The sequence below is a fragment of the Ahaetulla prasina genome, chromosome 2, assembly GCF_028640845.1.
Source record: "Ahaetulla prasina isolate Xishuangbanna chromosome 2, ASM2864084v1, whole genome shotgun sequence".
Classification (NCBI taxonomy): Eukaryota; Metazoa; Chordata; class Lepidosauria; order Squamata; family Colubridae; genus Ahaetulla; species Ahaetulla prasina.
Window position 1 is genome coordinate 119,462,554 of NC_080540.1, and position 18,310 is coordinate 119,480,863.

Consider the following 18,310-nt stretch of genomic DNA (forward strand, 5'->3'; position numbering starts at 1 on the left):
ACATGTGCATATATGCATTTCCCATAGCATCCCAAATCAGCAGTAAACAGAAATCTTAGCATATGAAATTTAAGTGATATTTATTTTGTTAGTATTCTTGGTATAAATATATAAATTCTACTGTCAAGGTTAACTTCATTCCCAGCGTTCTGAGGCTGAGTGAGGAAGAAGAACGGATCACTCAGCCTCTAGATCAGAAGTCAAGAGAAGAAAGCAAGTCCCTGAACAGAGGCCTCAGAGGAAATACAATGCATATTATATACAATGTAATTTACACACACACACACAAATGCCCACAAATGTTATGATCCAATTACAAATGGGTAGGGTGGGGCATGATGAGGGTAAAGTGAGATCTGTTGTTAATTGATCAACCACCTCCACTGTAATGATCTCCCATTGAGGCTCCAAGCCAACTGGCACAATCAGATCTTTAGGCCCTTATGAAAGGTTAGGAAGTTTGGGGCTGACCTCACATCATAGGACAAGTTGTTCCAGAGGGCAGGTGCAACTCTGGAGAAGACCCTTCTCCTGGATCCCACCAGCTGGAATAATGGGCTGATGGAGCTGGCAGCATGCTTCCTCTGCTGGCATGGGTGAGATGAGCCAATCCCAATGGGATGAGACTTCCCTCACGTAGCCTGGACCCATGCCACGAAGGGCTTTAAAGATGATTGCCAACACCTTGAATTGTATTGGAAGCAGACTGGCAGTGAATGCAGCAAGTGGGGCAGTGGTTACATGGGTCATTCTTTGGGCCCCAAGAACTGCCTGGACTACCACACTCTGCACCCGCTGGAATCTCTGAATTCTCTTCAAGGGTAGCCCCATGTATAGCACATACAGTAGTCCAACCATGAGATGACTAGGGCTCTACTATTTGCTTCAATCATTTATTACATTAATTTATTTTGCTTTTTAAAAAAAATATTTTCTCTCTCTGGTAGTGCAATATGTCCTGGTAAATTCTAATGAATTATGTTTCAAACCAGCATATTATAGTTTAGATCTATGTTAAGTTCTTAGATTTTTGTCCATTGTCTCATACTTCTGAAGTATTTTATTGAAAACATTTCCATGGAATAAGGGAAATTAAAATCAGGAAAAATCATATTTGTGTTTTCTTTCCATTTCTTCATTCTTATTCATTTCTTCATGCTTATCAAAAAAAAACCACAAGCAAACAAAACCCCACATAACTGTTATGAAAGGAAAAAAGATAGACTTTAGGTCCTATATGTTGCAAGCACTTAACCTGGAAGCACCCACATACTTTTAAACAGTTTCCCCTAAAGTCCAATTCTTTCTGTTCCATTTCTCTATTTTCTCCTTTTCTTCTATCTTCCTCTTTTAACATTTTTCCCCTTTGCTCCTCATACTTTAAAAAATATATTGCTGTTATTTTTTCCTTCAAAACTCTAACTTTAAAGTAAGGTAAAGGCTTATGTTAGGATTGAACCACCTATAATCAAATGCTGTAGAGAAAATGAAAAGTAGTAAAGCTGAAATTAGCTAGAAGCATGTATAACAAACTAGTATGTTGTAATGTCACAAGGTAAGCTACATATTGTTGCAGTACTTCTGTGTGCAATGTTGTATTGCAATTTTGTCATCTGCCCTTTTCCCCTCCTAAGGACACATACAAAATCATGTCATACTAGTGAAAACAGATGCCCCCAGTTATAAATCAACTTTCTATGGCCCTCTTCAATGGACCTGTAAAAACCACTGCAGTTCATCTTATCCATATGTTTTCAGCAAACACCACCATTTATATCATGCTGTTATCAAGGAAACTAGAGAAGGCAGAATATTTAAATTATATTGGCACTGTTTCCTGGATACACATACAGTTTAAAAGGTGCTTACCATGTCTGAAAGCCTGCATGGACTCATCTCCCCAGGAAGAAGGGAAAGGGGAAAAAGTTGATTGTGAAATGCTGTAATCAGATACGGGGAGTGTGGTTTTGCAGGGCCCAAACCCAAGCATCTCTCTTTCTTGATTTGGAGATGAGGGGTCTGTTTCCATCACATACTGCAACACGGGATGTTCAGATGAATTGGCTAGTAGCTCCTTCAATATATTAATTGGTGAAATGGTAAGCTCCCAGTTAGTGATGCCAAAATCCCGCAGGTGGGCCCTGGCGTGGCTGGATAACCCTGCACGTGTGTCAAAGCCAGCTCCACAGAATTCACATCTCATTAAACTGAATGTACTTGGATCAAAGTTTGCAACTATGAAAAATAAAATAATAATCAGTGTCATATAATAAAACCGAGAGGCCATTTATACTTCAGAAAACCTCTATTAGATTATAATTTAACAATATCCAGCTATTAATAAAAATCTTTTCAGGAAAGAAAATTGGAGAGCATACATACCCATCTTCAAGGAATTTTTTTAAAAAAATAGAAACAATGAAAAAAATACAAATTGAATACATACTACCTTTTTTCTTCTTCTTTTGGAAGGAAAATTTTTGCTCAATAGCTTTCACTTCTTCTGCAGAGATGAAGTGACGGACATTGTAACTCACACCCACCCTGTTCAGGTGGCCCCGCACATGATTGGCTAGACCAATCCCATTGTGGAATCTGTCAGGACAGTATGGGCATTTTCTCTCCTCATTTTTCAACATTGTGGAATCTGTACCCAGAAGATCATCCAGTTCAAGAGATCCTTCTAGAGAGGAATCTAAAAGAAATACACCTAAGGGAAGAGATTCCTCCATTGCAAAGTGTCTCGCAGGTGACAACTTTTTTCTCAGATTCTTCATCTTCGGCTTCTTCCTTTTTTTGGGATAAATATTAATTTCCTCAACAAGAACAATAGGAACCATCTGATGTAACTGCTGTTGCTGTCCTGCTGATAGGGTTGTATAATCCATTGCCTTCAAAGTGCCTGCAAAAGTCCTTTTGAGTTCCAAGGCAGATTGAGGAATAACACAAGACTTAAAGTATCTCTTCTGTGCTAATTCTATTTCTGTTGTCAAAGGGAATTCTTCGTCAGTCGTCCTAATATTGTTTACAGATAACCATTTGCACGGTTGTTTCTCCAACCCACCTGAATGGCTTTGGATATTCTCTCTCTCAGTTTCAAGTGGCAGAGTTGTGCTTTTATTTCTCATTTGGTTCAAGGCATATGGAGAATAAGCTTTTGATGAGGTAAGAGTGGACATTGCCAAGACATTCTGTGTGGAATTATAGGGAGCTCGTTTCCTAGCCCGAAATCCTGGCATTGGGATGTCCTTTATACTAGTGCCATTAGTTTTATGAAGTTTCGGGTGACCTGCTGTGCACTCAAGGTAAGAGTTGTAGTGAGGCATAGTTTCACAGTGGTACTGTGGAAAGAGTCTGTCTGTTTTGCTTGAATAATCACTTTCCAAAAATTGTCCTGACTTGTTAGGGCTATAGTCATCCCTACTAGTCCCAGGTTGGTTCATGTCTGCTTCCAAAGCCTCTATGTTCCATGGCAGGTGGCAATGAGCATATTTCATGTGTTCTTTTAAAATCTTTTCATCTGGTGCAGGGAAGCTGCAAAGCGTGCAAATGCTAAGCTTTTTACTTCTACTGTGTGCATCATGTGCAACTTGAGATATATGTTCATTTGGCCTGAAATGTTTATACACATTGTGCATAGAGCTATTCTGCGGTTCATTGCAAGCAGAACTGCCCAACACATTCTTCAAACCTTGATTTTTCCTCTCTCTAACATGCATTTTTGCATGCCGAACAAACACTTTAGAAGAATTGGTTCCAAACACACATTTTGGGCATTGTAGCTTGGCATCCCTCCCTTCATCTGATAATTCATTAAGCTTCTGAATTTCTTCAATGATCTTTTCTCTTGATTGCTGATGAAGCCTCCTGTGCTGGTCTAGAGACTCAATGTCGCCAAAAACCCATCCACACTCATTACAGGTCAATTGATCCAGACCTCTGGTGTCTTCTTTGTCCTGATCCAATCCTCTGTTATGCTGAAGCATATGATCCATCAAATGTTCTTTCATCTTAAAATAGATGCTACACTCAATGCATGTGTAAACAGTTGGATTCCCTTCTTGGCCAACATCGTCTTTTTCTTGCTCCTCCAAAAGGACATTGCACATATAAGGTCTTGTTTCATCAAAAGTGCTACAGGAAGGAGATTCCACGGGCTTCAGGGGAACATGTTCCATAGTGTCTTTGTCAGTAACAGTCCAACCATGTTTATGGACAACAAGATCCATAGCTGTCTGAAGTCCTGATTTCTCTAATGCCCAGTCAGTTGGATTAGCAGAACTTATTTCATCTATATCAGAATCCACTGCCTGTCCCTTCCAGGGAGAGAACACACACTCTACACTGTTTGCTTTATTTAAGTGTGGATTTAGCATTTTTCTAAATACTGGCAAAGCCAACAAAGAAGCTTCTCGCGCAGACTGTCTCTTAACAGACAGGTTTGTTGCTACATCTGGTGATTTACTCGTGTTTTTGGGGAGTAGCCCATGCCCTTCTCTGTGCCCAGAAATCCAACCAAATCTGTGAAAGTCTTCTTTCTCCAACACTTGACTTTTGTTCAAGTGTTCTTTGTTGAAGGTATCTACATGCTTTGGTTCACTGCTATGGTATCTTTCATCTTCACTAACAGTCTGTACTCCAACAAGTGGTGGTGAAGCCTGAGAGTGTAAGTGCTCGGTCTCCCTTCTTAAATCCTTAGTATTCACCTGCAGCATTGTTATGAGTTTGGATTCCATTGCAGAAGTGAATTCTTTTGGGTTACAAGGATTTCTCCATTCAGCTTCCTTAGAGTTCACTGAATCCTTCAAACCAGAAAGTTTTTCTAAAGTGCTTTCTTCCCTGGAGACACTACCCATTGTCTCCAGCATAGAGCAATTCCACAAGACATTCGTGCTTCTTTGATCCACGGATCTGTTAGAATCTGCTTTACAACAGCCTTTCCTGAATTTTAAACAGTCTTCTGTCTTGTTGCTGAAAAAAACAGTCAAGGCATGTCAGTTAAAAACTATAAATTCAGGCAATTTTTTTATTATTAGTCTATATGACTATTAAGGCATAATTGCTATAAATCCAATGCCAGTTTAAAAAGAAATCATAACAATCCCCAAGGAAATATCTTTATACTACGAAAACTCTTGTGTCTGTTCACGACCTTCCATTGGGTGAAATAGTACATGATAAGGCAGTAATTATTGAACCAAGGCAACTCACAGGACAATTTTCAAAAAACACAAAAAAGTTAATAGGGGACTTTTTTGCGTATTTAACATGCATGAAAATTGGTTCTCATATTCTCTGGCCTTTTGGCAGCTGCTTCCTCATTCAATATTGGAAAGCTTTTTCTTCTGTAAATTTTCACCATTGCATCCATTTGTTTTAAGATTCCTTGTTCACTTTTGGATGGCAGATTCTTTCAACACAACTGCAAATGCATTATTTGCTTTTTAGAATAAAAGACAAACTTGCACAAAATTATACTTCAGCAAACTTTCATCATGTTAATATACAATATATATAGCACATATGTCCACATGAGAGAGTATGTGTATAAATTATTTGCTGAGCATATAGAAAAGGGATGCAGAAATCGTGGCCTTTGGATCTGAGCTGTGGTGGCACAGTGGTTAGAATGCAGTACTACAGGCTACTTCTGTTGACTGCTGGCTGCCTGCAATTTGGCAGTTCGAATCTCACCAGGCTCAAGGTTGACTCAGCTTTCCAACATTCCAAGGTCAGTAAACTGAGGACCCAGACTGTTGGGAGGAATATGCTGACTCTATAAATCACTTAGAGAGGGCTGTAAAGCACAGTGAAGCAGTATATATGTTTAAGTGCTATTGCTATTAGCAGTAATAATTAGCAGTCTCAGCCAGAATAGTTGCTATTTGCCAAAGTTAATAATGGGGAAACTGAAACTCTTGCCTGGTGTGACAGCCATACTACTACTACATTATTAATATAGCAGCAAGGGCTATTAACATGTGAATCAACATATTACTTAAAGGCTTAAATAAAAGATGATATTTCACCAACTCTAACCATTTTTTTCTGACAGTCTTCCATAATTTTATACTTTTTCACAATTCTCAAATAAATATAAGGATCAATCCTCAGGTAGTAGACATGTTGCATGTTATCCATTGATCTAAAATGTACGTATATCTGGCTTGATTATGCCTCAATTCAAAGAGAGACTATGGAATTTCCCCGAAAGGATTATATGAGTGAGGTTATACACCTTGTTTTGCATGACATTAAATTAAGCTTAATGTTCCAATGCAAGGAAAAACTAAACTGGTCCACAGAATGTTAAAATGCTAACTCTTTCTCATAAATGTGAACACTTACCAGGCTTCTTTCTTCTGAGTTGTAATAGATATGATACCGTGAGAAAGGCTGACCTCATCTGCAAGAGAGAAAAAGTAACATTACAAACTGGCAGCACAGAATATTGAGGGTTTTGTATAATTTGCAATCATGTAATTTCAAAGCAATACAGCCTTCCCAGCAGATAAACTCACCCAGCTTGTGTGCCTTCATGGGGGTGATTTTGGATTAGCATGGGATTTCTATCCCACGCTATTTAATCTTGAACACAAACAATTTGATATAATCATTTTTGCAGTAAAGCAGTTTAAAATAAATAACAACAGATTTGAAATTAAGCATGTCCATGCATTTTTCTTATGCAAGTTAAATTATTTAGTCATGCTTGGTTTTGCTTGAATAATTTCACCATTAGAGGTGAGACCATATATTTTGCATTTTCTAAACCGCACTCAAGAAAAGAGGTATTGTGCATTTGATAATATTAAAATCTTTCTTCCTCTGAATTGGATTGAAGGGAAGTTGTTTCTATTTTAAACATAAAGAACAATGTACTTAAAATAATGTGTGTGCTGCAGCTGCCAAAAAAGCCAACACAGTCGTAGGCTGCATTAACAGAGAAATAAAATCAAGATCACGTGAAGTGTTAGTACCACTTTACAATGCCTTGATAAGATAGCACTTGGAATATTGTATCCAGTTTTGGTCACCACAATATAAAAAAGATGTTGAGACTCTACAAACATTGCAGAGAAAAGCCACAAAGATAATTAGGGAACTGGAGGCTAAAACATATGAAGAACGGTTGCAGGAATTGGGTAATTTAATGAAAAGAAGGATGAGGGGTGACACGATAGCAGTGTTCCAGTATTTGAGGGGTGCCACCAAAAAGAGAGGGGTGAACCTATTTTCCAAAGCACCAGAAGGTAGGACAAGAAGCAATGGATGGAAACTAATCAAGGAGGGAAGCAACCTATAACTGCAGCATTTTACATTTTAAAAATACTATTATTATGTCCCTTCATAAAATCCTGTGGTGCTTCCTCATTGTGGTTGGGGGTGTTCCTGGGAGGGATAAGCAAATAACATCAGAACTGTATGCCAAAAAGTATACATTCCCAGCAGGAATGAAAGTCATTCCACCTACACAGCTAAAGCGAGAAGACATCTATATTCGGCAGCAAAGATATTGGAACCAGATAATATTACAGGTAGTCCTCAATGAGCACTCAAAATTGGAACTGGACATTCAGTTGTTAAGTGAGGCAGTTGTTAAGTGAAACCATGACTATACTTACAATCTTATTTTAGTTTTCCTATTCTTTACAGATCTGTGAAGGATGCCAATGGAAACTACAAAGTTACTTTTTCATCACAGATGTAACTGCAAACTGTGTGAGACAGTCACTAAGCGAGGTCTACTTGTGCAGGATATAGGAAGCAAATGATTGTGTTAGTGACATTGGTAAGGCAGCAATTCATATTGCACAAGATAAAGCAATGGCAAACCACTCCCGCATTTTACCAAGAAAACCACATGGAATAGAAAATATAAGTGATTGGGTGAATGGCCCTTCAGGTCAGATGGCACTCCATATGTTATTGAAGAGCTCAGAATCTTTCAGAATACTAATGGTGTTTTGACAGGGCTAGAATTAAAGCCTGTTGGATGTCTAATTCAGGGGTGAAATGCTCCCGATCCGGTAGCAATGGTGGCGGGTGGTTCGGAGAACCAGTAGCAAAAGCCCTGCCCCCACCCCATGCCCAGCTGAGCCGCACAATCATCAGAGGTGTTTTTTTTTTTACTTTTAAAAGCATTTTTCTTTGGCCAAAAAAAATGCTTTTAAAAGTAAAAAAAAGCGGACGACTTCCGGTGTCCAGCGGCAACGGACGTCTGGAAGGCTTCTCCTGCCTCCAGCGCCCGAATCCGGCCGCCGCCGAGGCCCTCAGGGGCCAGGTGTTCCGAAAAGGACACCTGCCGTACGGACGGCTCGCCAGGGGTCTCCCAGCCGACATACAGGACTGTGGGGACCGATGCTGGCGCGTCCTAGGCTTGGCGGGGTTTGGAGGCCACAGGCCGCGGCCATTATTTTGGTCGTCGCCTGGGCCGCTGTGCCCGGTGACACCGGGGCATTGGATTTATAACTGCAGCAGCCTGGTGGTGAACAGGGAACGGAGAAGAATTGAGGAGGAGAAGGAAGGAATATCGGTGGCGTGAGTGGACTGCTCCGAGTGCGGGGGTTTTTCTCCCCTGCGGTTGGAAGGAGCACGAGTTATTCTGGAGAGAGGAGAACTTAAAATAAGAAGATTACCGGTTTGTGGAGCTCTGGAGAAGAGGTGATGGAGAAATTTAGGAGGGAAGGTTTGAGGCCCCCCCTCCTTCTGGGGAACAGTGGTGGCGTCCAGCTTCCGCCTTCACTATGAGAATTTTGATGACATCACTTCCCTTCGGCTTCCTGGTTGACTAACTGTACTCTGGACTCGTTGCTCCTGTGAGTGCCCCCTGGTGGATCCGGAGGAAATTACAAGGATACTGTGCCTGCCTGAGGATTTTGTATTTTTTTTTCCTTAATGGCAAAAGGTCAGAGACCAACTGCTGGAGAGATGGAGAGAATTTTGGAAAAGTTATCTAATATGGACAAGAAATTGGATGAAATAAGAGTAGAAATTGTGACTATCCAAAAGGATTTAAAGGATACTCAACAAGTCTCAGCAGAAAACAAGCAGAAAGTGGAAGGTTTGGAGGGTGAGATGCGGGCAGTGCAGAAAAGAGAGGAGACGACAGGCAATGCTGTGCTTGGACTACAGATGGATAAAATGTCTTATTTCCTTAGGTTTCAAAATTTGGAAGAAGTGGACCAAGAAGACTTGAGAGATGTTGTGACTAAATTGTTGGGAGAATTTCTTGGGAGAGGTGTTGATTTCATGAATTGGGATGTGGATCGAGTTTATAGAGTTAATTCGCAATATGCACGCACGCATGCAGTTCCCAGAGAGGTTCATGTCAAATTTGTGAGAAGAGAGACGAGAGATGAAATTCTTAGAAAACATAGGAGTGGGGCACTGATTTACAGGGGCAGGGAGATAGCCATTCTGAGGCAGATTCCCAGACAGGTACGTGAAAAGAGAAAGAAATATTATTTTTTGTCAAGCAAATTGTACCAGAAGGGAGTGGGCTTCAGATGGCTGATGCCAGAGGGATTGATGATTTTCCGGGAGGGCATTACGAAAAAAATTAGTACAATTGCGGAGGCTACGGCCTATGTGGAGGAACACAAAGCCCTCCTGGAATCAGATGACCCAGGAATTGAAGAAGGGGAGGTTATAGATCATGGGGCGGAAGCGGCTGCCGCTGTTGCGGCCCTGGAGTTGGATCAGGCTGAACCCAGAGTTCTGAGATCCAAAACTAGGAAGTGATAAAGATATTTGGGATTGTGTTGGTTTTCCTTATTCTCTTTTGTACGATATTCTGTTTATTCTTGACCCTTCTTTATTACGTATTTAAAATTTGTAACTTAGCTACTTCGTGTCACCTGCTTGCCATATGGCTGTTGTATGTGTTAAAAAATTTGAGTAAAATTCTTATTTTAGATAAGAAAAATGAAAATTTACCATACCTGATATGTATTTGTATAAACCTTTTTTGACTAATAAAAACTTTTTGAATAAAAAAAAAAAAAAGTAAAAAAAAGCCTCTGATGATCACGCGACTCAGCTGGGATCGTCAGAGGATTTTAAAACCTCTTCAGCCGAAGAGGTTGTAGAAAAAAATCTTTTAAAAGGTTCCTCTGATGATCCCAGCTGAATTGCCTGATCATCAGAGGCTTTTTTTTCTTTTAAAGGCAAAAACAATGCTTTTAAAAGAAAAGAAAAGCCTCTGACAATCAGGCAACTCAGCTGAGAGCGGCAGAGGAGCCTTTTAAAAGCATTTTTTCTACAACCTCTTCGGACGAAGAGGTTGTAGAAAAAATGCTTTTAAAAGTGTAAAAAAAAAAGTTGGCCACGCCCACCCAGTCACATTACACACACACCACCAAGCCACACCCACAGAACCAGTAGTAACAAATTTTACATTTCACCCCTGTTCTAATTGCTGATATTGCCCTACTGGAAAAAAAGATCCAAAGCTACAAAGGCAGAATTACAGAAGGAACATGGAATGCAAGAAGCAAGAACATGGAGAAGTTCAACAGAATGAAAGATTAAGTGAAGTGACTACAAATTGAATTGGAATTGTACATTTTTAATCAGATCAGACTGTTTAGTATTCAGAACATGAAAAACAAAGAAGGGGACTTCCGGTATGGCTCCGCTTCGTGGAGAGCAGCTATGATTTAGCAGCTAACTCCCTAGTCAGTAGAGCTGTCAGGACATTGTAAATCTGGGTCCGACAGCTTGGAATTCTCTCCTTCGGGCAAAGAAGGAAAGATGAGCATTCAGGTTTGAAGTTGAGACACCCTAATAAGCTTCTAAGGCAAGATCTCAAATGGACAGCTAACATCAAAAACATCATTAAAAAAGGACAACAAAGAATGTTCTTTCTGCGCCAACTCAGTAAGCTCAAACTGCCCAAGGAGCTGCTGTTCCAATTCTACAGAGGAATTATTGAGTCTGTCATTTGCACCTCTATAACTGTCTGGTTCGGTTCTGCAACCCAACAAGAAAAACACAGACTTCAGAGGATAATTAGAACTGCAGAAAAAATAATTGCTACCAACCTGCCTTCCATTGAGGACCTGTATACTGCACGAATCAAGAAGAGGGCCGTGAAAATATTTGCAGATCCCTCGCATCCTGGACATAAACTGTTTCAACTCCTACCCTCAAAACGACGCTATAGAGCACTGCACACCAGAACAACTAGACACAAGAACAGTTTTTTCCCGAAGGCCATCACTCTGCTAAACAAATAATTCCCTCAACACTGTCAGACTATTTACTGAATCTGCACTACTATTAATCATTTCATAGTTCCCATCACCAATATCTTTCCACTTATGACTGTATGACTATAACTTGTTGCTGGCAATCCTTATGATTTACATTGATATATTGATCATCAATTGTGTTGTAAATGTTGTACCTTGATGAACGTATCTTTTCTTTTATGTACACTGAGAGCATATGCACCAAGACAAATTCCTTGTGTGTCCAATCACACTTGGCCAATAAAAATTCTATTCTATTCTATTCTATTCCTTCCATAGCCTGATAAGCTCCTGGCTGGGCGAGGCTTCTGCCTTTATGGCGGACAAACGAAGCGTCCAATTTCCACGGCTGGAGTTGATTTATGATGGACTGTAACGTGGACGGAGCAGAAACTGGAGTTTTAACACTTGTTTGTAAGAAGATTGCAAGCCCCTGAGGATATATTTGCTGCGAAGATAGGAGAGAAGAAAGCAAATGGCGGTTTGTGGAATGTGTGTATTGAAAACGAAAGTTAAAGAAATGCTTACTAACAGCTAGTGTCGAAATAGAAGATATATAGGAATGATTAAATGGAAGAAATGAGAATCTTATGATTTATATTTTTTCTTCTTCTTTGGGATTATAGTGATTTAGAAGAAAAGTTTTTTGAGTTTTTCTTTTTTAATTTTTTTCTTCTTCTTCTTGGTCCATTATCAAGCTATATATTTTTTTTTTGAAAAAAATGGCTTTTAAGCAAATAGTGCCAAAAGTCATTAAAAACTTTGAAATTTCTTCAGCTCAGATTCAAAAATTAAAAGAAGAAATTAAAAAGAAATTAAGAAATTCTTTACAGGCGTTTTTGGAGAGTCATTTTTTAGAAATAGATCAAAAATTTGATGAAATAGAGAAAGAGATGTTGGATTTTAAGGAAGTGGTGGAAGAGCAGAAGAGGGAAATGAAAATGGTAAAGGATGCAATTGGGCAAATATTGAGCTCTTGTATTCAGATGGAGGATGATCTTGCAGAAATTAATAAAGCTAATTTAGAGTTGCAAAGGAAAATAGAAGAAACTCAAAAAAATCAAAACAATTGGAACTTAGATAATAAGATGGAAGATATACAGGCAAAGGTAGATAGGGCAGATGAAGAAAGAGTAATATTACAATATAGATTAATGGAATATGCTATAAGGGTGAGGGGGTTGAAACAAAATAGGAAGGAAAATTTAAAGGAGATTTTTACGCAAGCCTTTGCTCAGATAAAGGGTGTGGAGCCGGAAGATTTTGAGACTAATATTGAAAGAATTTATCGTGTTAATTCTTGGTGGGCAAGACAAAATAGAGTACCGAGGGATGTGGTTATTTATTTTACAACTAAAAAGGTTAGGTATGAAATTTTGCAAGCCTTTTATAAAAATAAATTCCAAATATTGGGACAAGATATAAAAATGATGAAGGAAATTCCTCCTAAAATGTTAAGAAAGAGAAGAGAATTTGCTTTTTTAGTGGATGAGTTTAAGAAACATCAGATATATTTTAGATGGGAAGTCTCAATGGGTTTGTCAGTGAATTTTAGAGGCAGAAAGTATTTTCTTAATTCAGTTATGAAAGCAAGACATTTTTATATTAATGTTTTAAAGAGTGGGAATCCTTTGTTGTTAGATGCTAAGTTAATTGGTTTGGAAATGATGGAAAATAGAATGGGAGAGGGGAGGAATGTTTAAGATGTGAATATGATGATTATGGTTAATTTTTGGAATTGATTTGTTTAGGATATAAATTATAGGATTTTTGTTATTTGCTATTCATATGGTATAAATCTATGGGATGATATTATTCAATTGTGAAGGATGGAAAGTGAAATTTATGAATTTAGATAATGTGGATGTAATGATTTTAACTGCTTATTGTTATAGTGTGGATGTAGTTTAAATGATTATTTGTTTTAAATGATACGTTTATAGATAGTAAAAGTTATGAAGTTAAGCTGGAAATACTATATTTGAGAGATTTTATTCGAAATGATATTTGATTGATGGAGTAGTATTGGAAGATTGGATATTAAATCTTATGACAATTGAAGAAATATATAAGTGATGAAAATTTGAATTTGAGAAGCTGGATTGTAAATTAAGAAATGGACTTATGAAATTTGAAGGAATATACAAGTGGCTGAAAAAATATTGAACTTTAGAAGATGGACTAATTTTAAAATGGACTGTAAGAACGGACATTAAATGTTATGGCAATTAAGAAATATATAAGTGATAAAAATTTGAGTTCGAGAAGTTGGACAGTAATTTGAGAAATGGACTTATGAAATTTGAAGGAATATACAAGTGGCTGAAAAAAATTGAATTTGAGAAGCTGGATTGTAAATTAAGAAATGGACTTATGAAATTTGAAGGAATATACAAGTGGGAAAAAAATTGAATTTGAGAAGCTGGATTGTAATTTAAGAAATGGACTTATGAAATTTGAAGGAATATACAAGTGGCTGAAAAAATATTGAACTTTAGAAGATGGACTAATTTTAAAATGGACTGTAAGAAGAAGTAATATGTGAAGTTGGTATTGCTTCTCTTCTTTTCTTTTATGTACACTGAGAGCATATGCACCAAGACAAATTCCTTGTGTGTCCAATCACACTTGGCCAATAAAAATTCTATTCTATTCTATTCTATTCTATTCTATTCTATTCTATTCTATTCCTTCCATAGCCTGATAAGCTCCTGGCTGGGCGAGGCTTCTGCCTTTATGGCGGACAAGCGTCAATTTCCACGGCTGGAGTTGATTTATGATGGACTGTAAGAAGAAGTAATATGTGAAGTTGGTATTGCTTCTCTTCTTTTCTTTTATGTACACTGAGAGCATATGCACCAAGACAAATTCCTTGTGTGTCCAATCACACTTGGCCAATAAAATTCTATTCTATTCTATTCTATTCTATTCTATTCCTTCCATAGCCTGATAAGCTCCTGGCTGGGCGAGGCTTCTGCCTTTATGGCGGACAAGCGTCAATTTCCACGGCTGGAGTTGATTTATGATGGACTGTAAGAACGGACATTAAATGTTATGGCAATTAAGAAATATATAAGTGATAAAAATTTGAGTTCGAGAAGATGGACTAATTTTAAAATGGACTGTAAGAACGGACATTAAATGTTATGGCAATTGAAGAAATATATAAGTGATGAAATTGAATTTGAGAAGATGGATTAATTTTAAAATGGACTGTAAGAACGGACATTAAATGTTATGGCAATTGAAGAAATATATAAGTGATGAAAATGAGTTCGAGAAGATGGACTAATTTTAAAATGGACTGTAAGAACGGACATTAAATGTTATGGCAATTGAAGAAATATATAAGTGATAAAAATTTGAGTTCGAGAAGATGGACTAATTTTAAAATGGACTGTAAGAACGGACATTAAATGTTATGGCAATTGAAGAAATATATAAGTGATGAAAATGAGTTCGAGAAGATGGACTAATTTTAAAATGGACTGTAAGAACGGACATTAAATGTTATGGCAATTAAGAAATATATAAGTGATGAAATTGAATTTGAGAAGCTGGATTGTAAATTAAGAAATGGACTTATGAAATTTGAAGGAATATACAAGTGGGAAAAAAATTGAATTTGAGAAGATGGATTAATTTTAAAATGGACTGTAAGAACGGACATTAAATGTTATGGCAATTGAAGAAATATATAAGTGATGAAAATGAATTTGAGAAGATGGACTAATTTTTAAAATGGACTGTAAGAACGGACATTAAATGTTATGGCAATTAAAGAAATATATAAGTGATAAAAATTTGAGTTCGAGAAGTTGGACAGTAATTTGAGAAATGGACTTATGAAATTTGAAGGAATATACAAGTGGGAAAAAAAATTGAATTTGAGAAGATGGACAGTAATTTGAGAAATGGACTTATGAAATTTGAAGGAATATACAAGTGGGAAAAAAATTGAATTTGAGAAGCTGGATTGTAAATTAAGAAATGGACTTATGAAATTTGAAGGAATATACAAGTGGGAAAAAAATTGAATTTGAGAAGCTGGATTGTAAATTAAGAAATGGACTTATGAAATTTGAAGGAATATACAAGTGGCTGAAAAAATATTGAACTTTAGAAGATGGACAGTAATTTGAGAAATGGACTTATGAAATTTGAAGGAATATACAAGTGGCTGAAAAAATATTGAACTTTAGAAGATGGACTAATTTTAAAATGGACTGTAAGAACGGACATTAAATGTTATGGCAATTAAAGAAATATATAAGTGATAAAAATTTGAGTTCGAGAAGTTGGACAGTAATTTGAGAAATGGACTTATGAAATTTGAAGGAATATACAAGTGGGAAAAAAAATTGAATTTGAGAAGATGGATTAATTTTAAAAATGGACTGTAAGAAGAAGTAATATGTGAAGTTGGTATTGCTTCTCTTCTTTTCTTTTTTTTATTATTCTTTCCTATCTTTTTTATTTTTATTGTGAGGGGATCTAAAGTTTTAAATTTTTAAAGGTGGGAGGTTATGCATATTTTGTATACGTTAGTTTGTGATTGTTGGTCATAATACCCGGTATTTGCTCTGGGAAGTCTGGGGGGGGGAAGGGGGAGGAGGGGGGGCAAGGGGGGGAAATGATACATGAATTGATTATAAATGTACAGTAATTTTTGAAGATATGAAATTAAAATTTTTTAAATGATATTGGGGATGCTCGACTGCCATTTCAGGAAGAAAAGGAGAGAGGAGTAGAAGGAGGGAAGAAAGTAGGTAGGAATGAGCAGAGAAGGAGGAGGGGAATAAGAAGGTTAGATAGGGTGGAAGAAGGGAGGAGTGGAGAAGGAGGAGAGGAAGTAGTAAAGTGAAGGAGATGAGGATGGATGGGAAAGTAGTAGAGGGTAGAGAGGGAGGTTGTGAAGAAAGGAAGTGGCAATCGGGCAGGCCTGAATCAGTAATAAATAAAAAATAATGATTAATGATGGATAATAGTTTGTACATAAATATGATGTTGGAAAATGGAAATAAAAATTATTTATAAAAAAACAAAAAAAAAACAAAGAAGGAACAGCACTGCTTTTATAGTTACGAGTATAGTAAGAACAGTACATCGCTACAATGCAATCAATAACCAAATAATATTGATGAGCTGTTGTGTATAACTCTTTAATATGGTGATCATTCAAATTTATGTTCCAGCTACCAATGTAGACGAAGAGGAAGTTGCTGTATTTTATGATCATGTTCAATATGAAACTGACAGAAGATGCGAGTAAAAATGTGCTTCTTGCGATTGGAGACTGGAATGCCAAAGTTGCCAATATGAAAGAGGAAAACATAATTGGATTGTATCATTTAGGAAGCTAAAATGAAGCAAGAGACCAGCTTATAAATTTCTGCCACTCCAATATAGTCTTCATAGCTAATTCAAACAACAAAACAATACCTCAATACAGTAACATTTCCAGGTGGAATATATGGAAATCAAATTGATTTATGTTGTTGCTAAATGAAGTAAGTCAATTATAGCATTAAAGACATGGCCAGGTGCTGACTGTGGAACAGATCCCAAACTGCTCATATGTAAATTCCAAGTTAAACTAAAGAAGAAGAAAACTATGGTAGTTAATTTGTATGAAATGATCTTGAAATACACCCATCATTTTCAAGGATAAATTAGGAATTGTTTTGAGGTTCTGAACCTAATAGATAGAAAACAAGAGGAACAGTGGAAAGAATTTAAAGAATGACTTCTTTAAGGATTAATGTGAAAAGAGACTGCCAGAAATGAAGAAACAGAAGAAAATTTTGAAAAAGGAGTCAAAACAACCATGGAAATTGCCAAGAAAAGAAGCCAAAGCCAAGAAAGACCAAAATCGCAGAAAGAAATTTAACAAAGAATTACAGAGACTTGTTAGTAGAGACAAGAAGCAGGATTTCAACAACATCAGTAAAGACACTGAAAATGGAAACAGATATGGAAAAACAAGTAATGTCTTTCAAAAGATCTCTGAATTTAGAAGTAGTTCCAACCTCAAATTGGTATGCTAAAAATACCAATGGACAGATAGCAACAGATTCAAAGGAGATTAAACAAAGATAGGAGTGTACTGAAATACTGTACAGTAAGATGTCAACAGCCAAGATTCTTTAGAAAATATTCCTTACTTATAAGAATCTCTAGAAGTAGAAGATGAAGTTAGATCAACATGCTTTTGACTACCAAGTCTGAAGGCTACATAGAATACTGAAAGAACACCCACAGAACTTTGACAAGTAACAAAAGAAGAATCAGTAAAAGCTCTAACTAAGCTATGCCAGCATATTTGAAGAATGGCATAGTGGCCAACAGATTGGAAGAGGTCAATCTACGTACTAATACCAAAAAAGGAGGTTTAACAGAGTGTGCAAAGTATTGTACAGTATCCTTAATTTCACATGCTAGCACAAATAATGCTTAGGATCATCCAATACAGATTAGAACACTATATGGAAAAAGAGATGCCAGATGTTCAAGCTGGCTTTAGAAAAGGCCAAGGAACATCAGACATTTATGCTGATGCACAATGGATAATTGAGATAGCCCAAAATACCAGAAACAATTTAGCATGTGCTTCATTGATTATAGGAAAGCCTTTGGCTATGTTGAATGCATCAAGCTGTGGAAAATGCTCATAAAAATGGGAATCTCATTGTCCTCATGAAAAATTTATATAAAATTCAGGAAACTACAGTATAGACAGAACTTTATGAAACAGGCTTGGCAAAGGAGTGTGACAAGGCTGCATGATTTCTCCTTATTTATTCAACCTACATGCTGAATATATATTAAGAGGAGCTGGATAGGAAGAAGATGAGTGTGACAAATGGAGGAAGAAACATCAATAAACTGTGCGATGATAGTTATTAATTACTGATCAACTTAAATAGTTAAAAATACAAAGGATTTAATAACAAAAATCAAGGAGCACACTGAAAAAAATGGAACTAAGATCGAATTTAAAGAAGAACTAAGGACAACAGGTAGAATAACAAGCCTTAGGACTGATAATGAAGATA

The 18,310-nt window shown here is 37.1% G+C and overlaps 1 protein-coding gene across 9 annotated transcripts in view; it reads right to left on the minus strand.

Annotated features, from left to right (window-relative positions):
- WIZ (WIZ zinc finger) overlaps window positions 1–18,310 on the minus strand; it is an 85,010-nt gene that overhangs the window by 20,754 nt on the left and 45,946 nt on the right. For 8 of the 9 annotated variants that reach the window (XM_058167147.1, XM_058167149.1, XM_058167148.1 and 5 more), the window contains 3 exons: window positions 6,349–6,406; window positions 2,447–4,971; window positions 1,870–2,235 (listed from right to left, as the gene is read on the minus strand). In XM_058167147.1, the coding sequence (XP_058023130.1) occupies window positions 1,870–2,235; window positions 2,447–4,868 (2,788 nt within the window). In that variant the 5' untranslated portion in view covers window positions 4,869–4,971; window positions 6,349–6,406. The remainder of the gene's footprint in view (window positions 1–1,869; window positions 2,236–2,446; window positions 4,972–6,348; window positions 6,407–18,310) is intronic. The other variant, XM_058167146.1, reaches the window with a different exon arrangement.